This window comes from Anser brachyrhynchus (genome assembly GCF_964034855.1).
Source record: "Anser brachyrhynchus genome assembly, chromosome: 10".
Classification (NCBI taxonomy): Eukaryota; Metazoa; Chordata; class Aves; order Anseriformes; family Anatidae; genus Anser; species Anser brachyrhynchus.
Genome location: NC_137705.1, coordinates 13,131,007 through 13,143,906, shown reverse-complemented (window position 1 = coordinate 13,143,906; position 12,900 = coordinate 13,131,007). Strand labels below are relative to the sequence as shown.

At 44.0% G+C, this 12,900-nt stretch overlaps 1 protein-coding gene and 1 long non-coding RNA gene across 13 annotated transcripts in view; one reads left to right on the top strand and one right to left on the bottom strand.

Moving 5' to 3' along the window:
• Positions 1–12,900, bottom strand: part of DNAH1 (dynein axonemal heavy chain 1) — a 78,401-nt gene that overhangs the window by 43,735 nt on the left and 21,766 nt on the right. For all 12 annotated transcript variants that reach the window (XM_080606254.1, XM_080606245.1, XM_080606249.1 and 9 more), the window contains 10 exons: positions 12,215–12,297; positions 10,668–10,809; positions 10,045–10,200; positions 8,904–9,102; positions 7,252–7,505; positions 6,119–6,331; positions 4,257–4,421; positions 2,542–2,663; positions 1,883–1,988; positions 286–465 (listed from right to left, as the gene is read on the bottom strand). In XM_080606254.1, coding sequence (XP_080462380.1) covers positions 286–465; positions 1,883–1,988; positions 2,542–2,663; positions 4,257–4,421; positions 6,119–6,331; positions 7,252–7,505; positions 8,904–9,102; positions 10,045–10,200; positions 10,668–10,809; positions 12,215–12,297 — 1,620 coding nt within the window. The remainder of the gene's footprint in view (positions 1–285; positions 466–1,882; positions 1,989–2,541; positions 2,664–4,256; positions 4,422–6,118; positions 6,332–7,251; positions 7,506–8,903; positions 9,103–10,044; positions 10,201–10,667; positions 10,810–12,214; positions 12,298–12,900) is intronic.
• LOC308200455 overlaps positions 1–12,900 on the top strand; it is a 35,107-nt gene that overhangs the window by 16,430 nt on the left and 5,777 nt on the right. The window contains exons 5-6 of the long non-coding RNA XR_013955618.1: positions 2,113–2,230; positions 10,088–10,297. This is a non-coding gene — a long non-coding RNA (uncharacterized lncRNA). The remainder of the gene's footprint in view (positions 1–2,112; positions 2,231–10,087; positions 10,298–12,900) is intronic.

The following is a 12,900-nucleotide window of genomic DNA, read 5'->3' as shown; positions in this document are numbered from 1 at the left end:
AGAAAGAAGCTGCCTGGAGAGACGAATAGAAATGGATTCATATAGGGCTGTTCTATGACACTGGAAAGTATTCCATGCTTGTTGAATCAGTGGTTTGCATTCTCTGGAGCATTAACCGTTTGCTGAACTGTGCCTTCTGCACTTGACCCACACAGAACTAGATTAAAGGCTGTATTTTAAAACTAGTAGAATATCACGGATTCATCAGCTCCATCACTGGTGATCTCTGTGGCAAGCCTGGAACCAAGACACCAGAGACTGGCCAGTCTCTGATAAAATTCTTACCTCTGGATAAACACCAATTGATCTTTCGATGTTGTCCTGTATACTGGCCTTCATGGATTTCTCCACTTCCAGCAGCCAGTCCTCCACACTGTCAGTGGGATAGATAGGAGCAAACAGCTTCACCTCTTCTCCTTCAGCAGAGTACATGTGTGTGATCTGTAGGTCCTCCTGGAACTGCAGCTAATGAAGGAAGCACAACAGGAGACACGAATGGCGAGTTTCCTTTCTGCCCCTGCCTTCCTGCCACTGAGGGACAGCCAGGCTGTAGCACTGCATGCTTGCTATAAATTTGGTTGTCAATAGTAATAATAATAATAAAACATGTCACAGATGTGCAAAATGACCTCTTCAAAAAAGTGGAGGATGATTGTATGATAAGTGATTCACATCGCAGGCTTAACTTGAGTGAAGCAAATCTAATTATATGTGGGACAAACATTTTTCAGTGCCTGTCTGGGATTCAAACCCTTGATTCCTGTTCAATTCTGTAGATTCAGATCATTTCCCTTGAGGTCAGAGTGCCTGGTTTTAAGAGTAAAATTTTAACAGCTTCTCCAGTGCCCCAGCAAATCATTGGAAGTTCCCTTATTTATTCCAATGACTTTGCACCAGATTTCCAGTTCAATTTCCTTTCTATTTTCCCAAGCTAATGACTAGGAGATTGGTTTTCATGTCTGAATATTGGTGGTGGTATGAGCTGTGTCTAGCCATGGAGTTTGAAGTCAGTTAGAAATAATAAAGAGGAAAATAGCAGGGTTAACCCCAGCTCCTAAGTCAGGATGAAAGAAGAAACTTAGTTCAGTTCAGGCTTGTTTACTCCCTCCTGACACTGCTAGCAAGTGTGGGATTCCACCCTAACCAGCTGTCTGTAAGCACAGCTAAGTCTGAGCTATTTATCAATTGGGCTATTGGACAACCTGATCTAGTGTCCCTACCCATGGCAGTGTGGCTGGACTTGACAATCTTTAAAAGTCCCTCCCAACCCAAACCTTTTGATGATTGTATTTCTCTTAACCTCCATGGTGGGACAGACAGGCATCTCCAGAGGGAGTGTCCTCTCCTCCTAAGATGGTTATCTGAGACTTCTAGTAAGCTGCCCTTTGCAGATGCCTATTTTTCCCCTCACTAAAGGAAACAGAAGGTCGAAAAGAAAATTGAGGGTATCCAGTTCATAGGCACATGTCTGGCTCTGAAATGTCTAAAGTGAAGTTGCTTGAATCCCACTCCAGGGTAGCCAGTTAACTGTGGGGCACTGCTCTGCTTCCATGGACATGCTGGAAGTGTTTTATTCTGCTTTGCAGACTGGGAGTCTTTTATATCCTACCTCCTTTCTTAACGTTGTTTAGAAAGGGGCAGAATCAACTCAACTCTTTTATCCCACATGGAAAAGAGAAGCTGTCTCTAAAAATCAAGTTATTGTGTTTTCCTGATGGCTGAGCCTGCATCTTGCAATGCCTACATACAGTTACAGTTACAGGTTTTCCATTTCCACAGAGCAGAGCATGAACTCTCCTCCAGATCTCAGAATGCCTCTCAGTTCCCATGATATCAGCTTCCCAAAGGTGGGCCAAACCTCTAAGGTGCTTGCTTTGCCTACCTGTGCAATGTTCTCAAAGCATTTGCGGAGGTGAGGTTGTACAGCAGTGGGGTCCTTTGTCTGAGACAGTATTTCCAGCAGCTCATCATCTGAAAGGAAGTAGAACCTGGAAACAAAAAGTGAGGGGTGAAGGGAGGCTCACTTTACTGTGGCATCAGGGAGTGAGTCCTCAGAAGATGAGGAACAAGTCCCATGTTTGTGACTGCTCACTGATCTCTGTGTTTGTGCAGGAGAGTAGCAGCCATGGTACAGCCATCTATCTCTCGGCAGAGACAGATTTCTTCATCTGCAGAAGTCAGTTACTCCCGTGAAAAGGAGCTTTCAAAGAAAAGTAGTATTCCTTCAGAGGTAAGAGAGTTACATAGAGGTTTTCATTTTACTCCACTTAATCCTTTCTAGACGAATGATGACCAAAACACACAGATGTGCGAGACGCTACTGGACAGCCCTTAGAACATTTGTGTCTGCCTGTTTTCTCCCCATCAGATGGCAGCATTGAAAGGTACAGGCTTTACTGATGTTTGCAGTCTTCTGACAGTATCATAAGCATACACTTGTTTTGCTGTGCTCTTTCTTGGCAGAGTTAACTAGAATGAGCCTCTCCTTTCATAATTTCTGAACCAGGAAGTGTGATACAGCGCACTGAACTTTGAGGTTACCTGGGAAAAGCACCTCTCTTGGTCTCCAGGTATTCACTCAGCCTTTTCTGTACAAGTTCTAGTAGTTTGTTACATTTTTGCAGGTTTTCTAGTAGTGCAGGATCAGGGCACAAAGACATCACCTATAAACAGAGCAGAGAACATAGGAAGCATCAGTATTGTGAGCATGTGGGAGATAAGGCAATGGAGATAATTTTAATCACAGAATGGCTGAGGTAGGAAGGCACCTATGGAGATATCTCTCTTGAGTATCTCCAGAGAGGGAAACCCCACAGCCTCTCTGGGCAACCTGCTCCAGCACTCTGTCACCTTCACGGCAAAGAAGGGGTCTCAGTTTGTGCCTGTTGCCTCTTGTCTTGTCACTGGGCACCACTGAAAAGCGTCTGGCCCCATCCTCTTGACATCCTCCCTTCAGGTATTTGCACACATTGATAAGATCCCCTCTCTGTCTTCTCTCCTCCAAGCTAAACAGGGCCAGCTCTCTCAGCCTTTCATAGGAGAGATGCCCCTGCCCTCTCTCAGCATCTTCGTAGCCCTCCGCTGGCCTCGCTCCAGCAGCTCCATGTCCCTCTTGTCCTGGGGAGCCCAGACCTGGACACACCACTCCAGGTGGGGCCTCACCAGGGCCGAGCAGAGGGGCAGGATCACCTCCCTCGACCTGCTGGCCACACTTCCTAAGGCACCCCAGGATCCCGATGGCCTTCTTGGCCACAAGGCCACGTTGCTGGCTCCTGGTCAGCCTGCTGTCCACCAGGACTCCCAGGTCCTACTCTGCAGAGCTGTTCTCCAGCAGGTCAGCCCCCAGCCTGCGCTGGTGCACGGGGTTATTCCGCCCTAGGTGCGGGACCCTGCACTTGCCTTTGTTGAACTTTACGAGGTTCTGCACTGCCCAATGCTCCAACCTGTCCAGGTCCCTCTGAATGGCAGCACAGCCCTCGGGGGTATCAGCCACTCCTCCCAGCTTTGTGTCATCAGCAAACTTGTGGAGAGTGCACTCTGTTCCCTCATCCGGGTCGTTGACAGATAAGATGAATGAGACTGCACCCAGTACTGACCCCTGGGGGACACCGCTAGCTACAGGCCTCCAATTAGACCCTGTGCTGCTGTGCGCAACCCTCTGAGCTCTGCCATCCAGCCAGTTCTCAATCCACCTCACTGCCCACTCATCTATCCCCACACTTCCTGAGCTTGCCTATGGGGATGCCATAGGAGACAGTGTCAAAAGCCTTGATGATAATATGGAAGACGAGTGGTGATGTAGTAGTCCTGGGAAGTGGTAACTGGAGAAAAAAATGAGTGCAGAGCACTTTTACCAGGACACAGAAAGCAGACATGGGCAACAGAAGAGCCAAGCAACATCTCTAAATAGTTTTACAGAGTCAGACCTCAGGAGGAATCAAAGGAGATATCTTATGGTTAGGATTTAAGCTGGTTACAAGAGTTGTTGGAGGAAGGGACTCTGCATGCTGGGGAGAACTCAGAGGGGGTGGAGAGACTGGTGCAAAGCATCACAGAACTGTGGACTTCAACACCAGAAGGAAAGGCCATGTTCCAAGAGAAGAAACACAGCACACCACCTGGGGCAAGGTCTCACAGTTTATACCCTGCTGTTCATGCCCAGACCACTACAAAGCAAAGACTCATAGGCAACCCTCATGTGAGTACAGGTCTGAGGAATTTGGGATACTTGCATTAGTTTTCATCAAGGTACACACCTCAGGATTTTCATTAGCATTCTTCATGATGATCCTCCAGTCCATATCCATGGCATGGTAGCGCTCACTTTCCACTGGGAGCTGTCTTTTGATGTCTTCTGACCTAAAGATGGGCTCCAAGTAGAGCCAAGAGCACTGGCATTTCAGCCATTCCTCTAGGACATCCTAGTGGGAAGGGAAAAGAGTACATGACACCACTCTGTGAACCTGTTTGACTAAATCAATCAAAACTGTGCACAAGAATGGGTTAAATATATAAATAAACAGAACAAAAAAGAAGTAATGCTGTGCTTAGAGCTTCCACAATTTTAAAATCTACTTGCAGAGCCAGGAGCTGGAAGTTCCTTCCCAAAAAATCAGCAATGCAATAATGCAAACATCCCTTCTACTGACTGTTGTCAGTAAGCATCAGAATCAACATTGACAAGTTTAATGGAGGCAGCTTAGACCTATGTATAAGCCAATACTAAAGCTCAAAGGGACTTTGTGGTGCTAGGTCAAATTTCTGTGGCTACTGTTTCTGTATTTTACAGAAGATACCACTTCTGTAAAGTGAGATGGTATTTTATTTTATGAAAAGAGCTTTATGTGGGGAGAAGAATGACAAATAAAATTCCCCATACTCTGCAATTCTGCCATATCCTCTCTCCTGTCTCACATAAACCAGCCCCAACCTTGCCTACAGAATAATCCATGATTAGATTTTCAAGTAACACTCTGAATCAAGAAAATGAATGAAAAGCTAGACATTTAAGTTACACATCAGAGAGGAAATCCTGTTTATCAGGCATTCATAAGAGCAAGAATTAGGCTGGAAGAACAACCTCGTCTTACATTTTCAGCCACGGGAGACTGGAAGGTATAGGGAACCTGCCCAACGCTGCAAAGCAGTGTGTTTGACTGCCTTTCAGACTGCCAGAGGAAAGCAGCCTTGCTTACAGGCAGCTGTCCCCTACCATTCCCTGTGCACAGGCAGTCACTCAACCTAGCAAGACTGTTTTTTCTTGTAATGCAGACAACTGTGTTTGCCATACCCCATCAGCTAACCCAATAAGCCAGTTCCCAGAAGAGGCTTCATGGGTCTTTAGTGACAGGAATGAATGCAATCAAAAGGAGGAGTAAGAATGCAGGGCGAAAACACATAAAATATCTCAGTCAAAACGACACAGTAAATAGCTGAATTTCCCCATATCACTTTCTGCTTTAGGGCTTAGAGTAGCATTTCTGCATCCTTATGAGACACGACCAGCACTCTAGAAGCCTATGGCCCCAGCACACCCAGATGGTAAGCACCAATGAACAGAATAAGGCAGTGATGAATAACAGGTAACAATGCTGCTGTACATTTACATGGCATTTACAGAGAGTAAGATACAGTAAGATACTTGTACAGGAATTTTTCTCCTGCAGCAAAGTGCTATTCTGCAGGTGGTGTCTTGCTGGGTGTTGAACATTCAGGCTCAGGTCTGATGTGGAAGTGCTGGCACAGTCTGCCAGATCCTGTTCTGAACAGCAGTCTTCCATGTGTTTTCCCACACTGACATGAATAGGATTCAGCCTTCAGCTTGACACGATTACCATAGTGCCTGTAAAGAATCTGTAAGGTCCACTAAGTGTAATGTTGTTAGAGATGCCAGTACGACAACACTAAAAGGTGTTGTCAAAGGTAGCAAAGGCCTGAAATTACATCACTTTTAATTGCAGAGTAAGGCGGTGAGATTAACTCCTTTACTAGAGTCAGAGGGCTTTAACAGACCCTCTTCCTCCACAGAGACTATCCTCTTGACAGTTGTCCACAGTGTCCATATTAAAGCACAGACCAGATGCCTGCCTGCTCCATGCGTGTGTGGGGAAACTAATACCTGTGTCATCTTCAGCTTGTTTTCCCATGTGTTCATCCTATCCTCAAAAGCTTTCTTGAATGGTGAGAAGGACATGCTCTGAATCATGACAATATGATCATCTAGGAGCTGAGAAGCCTCATCAGTGTTTTTCAGGATAAAAGTGCCTGTGTCTTTGTAAAGTGACACAGTAAATGAAACAGAGCTCCATTCATTCTCCATCTTGTTGAGTACCTGGAACAGAGGGATGAGTAATTTAATTTTCAAATACAACCTGTGCAGTGGTTATCCCACCTTCCACATCTCTCTTAATGTGCCTCTCTAGCAGGCAGACTTTTGCTCTCGGATTCCACTGAAAACTGTGGCTATGTATTTAATGCATCACACACTGAGCAACAGCATGTTTCCTCAGCATTGCCCACGGACTCAACACCTCAACACTGTCCTGAAAGGAACACCTTGAGGGGAGAAAGGGTAGTTTCCCTTTCAGACATCTACTGGATGCACAGAGGATGCCAGTGTAGTTCCAAGTAATGATTACTGTAATGATAGCTTTGTGAAAGGGGTTGCTCTCTACTTGGAACTCATCTGAGATTTCAGAGAACAAAAGCTGCCAGACAGTAATGACTTTCGATCAAGACCATCTTAGGTCACATCAGAATGTATGAACTGAAGCTGAAAGACTATCCAGCCTATGAATCTCCAGAGCCACCAAGTCCTCCATGCACACATTTACTGTGATAAAGGATTTATCACCTTGATTTCCAGAAACAGCTAATTTTCCTGACATGACTTTTGACTGGGAGAATGCAGACAATCAAATTATTTCAATTTAAACAGTTACTGATCACACACTGAGGTGTGGGAACCAACCAGTAGACTAGCATAACCATCAGACAATGCTGTTATGCTGTAACTGTAGATTCCATGCAAGGCAAAAATAACTTATTCTAGTGTGTGAATTCAATTGGGTGGTCACTGCTCCCATCTCTAAGGGCAGCAGACTTCTCATTTGTGATGCAGAATGTGCATAATGCTCTGAGAGAACATGAACACTACCCAAGGCAATGACTGCCTGCTCAACAGCTCAGCAGAAATCCAACAGAAATATCTCTGAAGACAACCAAAGAAACAAGTCACTCTCTCCTCCTCACATTCTCGATGGCATATTCCTTGCCAGCTATCTCAGCTACTTTGGTAATGCTCTCGATATGGTCCAGCAGGTTCATATCCAAGCAGCGACGAAGTGTCAGATCGGGTTCTAGCTTGATATCAATGTTAATAGCTTCTGACAGCATTTCCCAGTGCCGTTTTCTCATGCCAGGATTGTGAAGCCCTTGAATTAAGGGGATATATAATCTGAATTCTTCAATCTTGTCTCGGAATTCCATTGCTACAACCTGGCATGCTTTCAGGGAGAGAAACAGAAAAACATCAACGACAATAGCACGTGAGGAAGTTGTCTTAAGAAACTTCCTAAAAGTTGTTGTCTAAAGCCTGGTGTGCTTGTAGATACGGAGTATAGGGGTAAGCAGCAGGAGAGAGAGCAATGGAAAATGCAGGCTTCAAGCAATGAGGACACAAAGGCTCTCTCAATGCTGCTACTAACCAAGGATACAAGCCCGCTCCCAGAAGTGGACCTGCCTATTAGCCTCAAATCTGTTACAGGCAAGTCCATGCTAAGAAGAAGTATGCCTTAGCCTAGAGCTCACCATGAGACTTCCTTTCTGAGACATGACTACAGCACGTGCCTCTTTTTGATTACACACTGAGTAGCTGCACTGCAGAGTCACAGCAACAATGTGAGCACCTCACACTCCCTGCTGGGTGGTATGCAAAGGCAAGGAGTCTGAAGGCCAAAACACACATTATACCAGGTGCTAGGGAATATTGCAATGAATACGAGCAGGTATTCTTAGTATTTCTGTTTACCATAATGATTCATAGTTACTCATGCATCCACTCATCACCTCCTCCATTGGGGCTGATTCACAGCATTGTTTAAGAGAGAGTTTGAGTTAAAAAGGATGAATCAAAAATCTCCCACTGCAAAATATATTTCAATCTAAGCCATCTGGCAGAAAATTTTAGAATTATCTCTAAATGACCAATGTGTCTCAGAGAAATATGGAATGGGAAGTTAAGCTATGACTGAAGGCTTAATTCCAGTTTTACTAGGAGCCATGATTAAAAAAAAAGATCTTCACATGAATTGCATCACCTAAAATTCATACACGTTTGGGCAGAAAGAAAACAGTTATTACATTGCACAGGTAATTTCCAGACTTCGTAATTTTTTTTAATGAGATCTTTTCTGGCTTTCCACTAAATTAGTTGGCCAATGAAGAAAATAAGATTGGCCAAGAGAACAGCACTCAGATTCAAGTTCCTTTGCTGCCTGACCTGAGTAAGGGTTTAAATCTACACATCTCCGGTCACTTGCCACTAGGCTATATAATAATTCTCTGTGAGTAATCTGGATAATATTTAATAATTTGTATGAAGTAGAATAAACTTCAAAGTAAGAGGATGGCTTTTATCTCAGTGCTGTCCTGGGAATTTGCAGCCTGGTTGTTTCCATGCCAAACTAGTACTTTAAGCAGCAAACATATCTTGATGTGAATCATTATACTTCCACTTTTTTTTTTCCTGGAAAACAATCTTGTTAGCAGTTTCTCAGCTGGCTCTAATATACACAACACATCCATATGACAGCCTCATATTCCCTGTTCTGAGCATTCTGTGACATCCCTCACATCAATATGCCAATATGCACCAACATCCTTTCCCCAGACTGTGTAGCTACCTGGTGAGTCCTTGAACTGCTTCACGCATCTCTGCATTGTCTTAAGAGAGTCATTGACATTCTTTTCTAGCTGTTCAGCCTCAATTTCAATGAGAGGATCATTCATCCAACTCCCATACCAGCGCACCCAGTCTGACACTGTAGTCCAGAGATCACAGTATGGCTGGAACTCCTTAACCATCCCAGATAGTTTACTGTACTTTGGAAAGAGAGAAAAAAATAAGCATGCCAAAAGGCTATAAAGGGCACAGATCTTTTTTGAATCTCAGTAATCAATGAGAAAATTGTACTTTCAAGAGTATGTATGAGACTGTTTTCTACCGGAGTCACAACGTAGATTCCAAGGGATTGCATTCAGGCAAAAATGCATCCAGTGGAGCTGTGCCTGCAGCACATGTACGGCATGGGAAGCACTCTCTCCCCTTGCCTTTACAAATGCTCTGTTGCAAATGACAACATTTTGATAGGCAGTCTATACACACTCAGAAAAAGCACATGTTGCACATCATATTAAACATACTGAAATTTGAGTCCGTACAGCGAAGAAGTAACCACAGACTGAGGGGTAGAAAAGGATTATGTAAACTCTGCTCCTACTCTGCAGCCAGACCGGGTCGCATGTGGGTGACAATGATTCGCTGGCATCTGAACAACTACAAGCAAAATGAGTCTTTGCAACTGTATAAACTGTTGCCTTAGGAGAGAGAACATGGAGAGAGGCTACCATCTGAGCCCATCCAGTGAACTACACAGTGCTTTGCACATTGTCATTCATGTCTACACAACTGCAGTAACAGCCTGACAGAAATTGACGCATGTTAACTGTTGCATCAAGACCTTCCCTATCTAATTCTTCCGCATTAAAATCACTCGAATCTGTGCATGGACACCCAGAGTCTCTCACAGAAGGGGCAGTATCAGGCCCATGAACATTCATCTGGGACAAGCTCCACAACAGTGGAGTGATGGAACAGCATGGTCACTCTACAGGTCTATGGAGCCTCCCTAGTCAGTGTCAGAAAAAACAAAATAGCATGAAGGATTCCTCCCTGAGGAACTGTGACTCATTATTTGCTCTACCTATCACTTCGAAGGCCCAACAATAGTTAGCATTCTGTAGGTATAAGGATCTGACACTTACATTAGTAACTTTCATCCCAAATATTCTTTCCCTGTTGTTGTAGAGAACTGCCAAATTCTGAAGCTCCTTCAACTCCTTCCTGACCTGCCTTGCTTCGTTAGCCAAACTGTGAGCTTGGTTAATGTCCACCTGAACGGAAAATCCACCTACAGTCAGCTGGAAGAAAAAAACACAGTCATGAGGTATGGCTCAGAACCTGAGGGCTGCCTCTGGGAATCTCAGCTTCCTGGTGTGTTCTTTATTATACTCAAAGGTAAGATTTTTCCAAAACTCTGATATTATTTCATGGTCTTCCACACAAAGTGAGTTCCCTGACTGAATGCTGTATTTCCCCCCTTGACGGCAGCACATCAAGGAAGAAGCTCTGCAGAGAACTGAGTAAGCAAGAGAGGAGGAGCATGTGGTGCCTGAGCACCAAGAATCAGAAAATTGTATCTTGCTGAACATCTTCCTGGTGAAAAGTCAGTGTTTCCTGCAGAGTACTGCAGGAAATACTGGATAATTTTTGGTCCAACAATATATTAACCTAAAAACACTAAACTGACACCTGAAAGTTTCCCTGGATGACCATAAGACCTTCCAGGCCCTCTTCTCTGGACAGTTTATTGTCAGAGGCTTAATACCTGCATCTCCTCCAGTTTCTCTTGAAAGCTGCTGTGATTCATGACCTGGATTTTGCGAAATTTGTCTTCATCCTTCATGTGCTGGAGACGAATGGACTCAGCTTGCATAGTTATTTTCAGGGGCCAGTAACTTGCAGTCCACCTGTACTCACATGATATAATGACAGAAAGAGAGACTTTTTGAGCGTATGTTTCTAATGCTTAAAAGAATGAGAAAACCAACTCCCCAGCTCCCACCAAACAAGGAGGCTTTACAACAACAGAAACACATGTGGTTTCAACAAAGCATTTTCTTCCAGCTTTTCTTGTTGGTATGCAGTCCTTGTGACTAGCCTATTGAATTGGAGTGGTCTCAGGAGAGGTGGAGGGCCTTTTCAAAAGGAACAAATCAAATATGTTGCTGAAAAGCTAGGACATGGCAAAATAACAGTAGGCATCCAGTGGGAATGTCTTTCTTTGACCGTATTCACAAGGAACTTGAAAAAATGGGGTGACAGTCTTGATTTGTGGCTTTTCAGGGCTCCTGAAAAAGCCAGCCTCCTATTAAGTAAGGAAATCAGTGGCCAGGATAACCCAGATAAAATGCAGAGTGCCCTGGGGTGTGATGCAGATACAGGAAAGGCTGCACAATGTGGCTGCTCATTTTAAGGCATGTTTCTTGGTTCTTTCTCAGCCACTGCCTACTGTTATTCCATTTGGACTTGTTAGTTTGTGTACAATGCCAAATAAAAGTTTTGCAGCATTATGTTCAAGGTCATACCCCTTCCAAGCACCTGGGAATGCAGTGATCTGCTAGTTCTGCACGTGCCAGTGGGCACACAGCTATATCTGTGCTAAGCTGTCCTAGAGCTGAGCTGCTTTCCTGTGCGGTTTCTGTGGGTTTCTTTCTTTATTTTTCCCCCACTGTCCACCCCATCATTCTAGTTTCAGAAGCATGCTGCAAAGACTCACTGAAGTTGTAGACATAATGGACCATGTCCATAACATATGAGAGCAGTTTGCAGGGCTGAGCTGACTTTAGAAGCTCTGTAACTGTGTGTGTGAGCTGACTCTGCTCCTGGGGCATAGTCAAGTCCCAATCTAAATAACATTGTCAAGGTAAAAATTAAGAGGAGACTGCACAGAGAAGAAATACAGTAATAATGATACAGGTTTATATTCCTTCTTATTCCTCAGCAAGTACTGGGAGTGTTTCTACCAAGACCTTGGAAGTGTCCGTTCAGTTTCAGACACACACTAAACAATGTAGTTTGAGATCTTGCAAAGGCCTCCAAAAAAACAAACAAACAAAAATAAACAAAAGAGAAAAGAGGCTTAACGTGTTAAATAGGTTAATAGCTACTAGTTTGCCTTGCCCCAGGCCTGAAGGCAGCATGAATCCATGCTTCTCTATTAGCTTCATTTTAAGAATTCAGTGATCATACAGCTGAGAGGCACTTAAAAGTTCTGCTGGAGCTCTTGATAGACACATAGACCCTGAAGCACTGAGAGTGGTAATTGCTGCAAAGTGTCCCACTTTAACAGTGGGAGGAATGATTTGTGCTCACTTTTGACTGAAGTCTTCTTCGGTGAGATTGTAAAGGAATTCCTCCAGGACCTTGTAATCTTCCATGACTTCACGAATCAGTTCCTGCACGTGGTGAGAGAAAGAGACAAAAAATAGGCGCCTTCAGACCAGACTGATTCCAGCTCTGGCTTATACCTCATTTTCATGAGGCACCTTTGAAGGGCCTTAGTCACATGAGCTTAATGTGATGTAAGGCTGCTTCTCTGCTGTGTAAGCAGTGAGAATGGATTTCCAAGCCCTTGTTCTGCTAATGATCAAGTCATCGTATCACCCTCTGTTCTATATGAACGAAAAAAATTGTGCTGGACAGAAATTGAGTGTTATCCTCCAGGTTATCCTCCAGGTTTCTCATTTTGCATGGACAAGTCAGTTTATAGCTTGGTGCCGTTGTTCCTCATGTGTTCAACTGGAAGGAGACTACCATCACAAATTGCTTTGAGGTAACTCAGCACCAAGATGTCCTACTAGAAGAAATTAGTTAACAGCAAAACAAACATTTGGTAGCAGATACATTTTCTTGAAAACAGCATTACATTTTTAGAAGACAGATTTTCGATAAACAAATGCAGAACGCGTCATGAAGGTAGCAGAAAGCATATATAAGCCCTTCATAGAATCACAGAATGGCTCGGGTTGGAAGGGACTTTAAAGATCATCTAGTTCCAA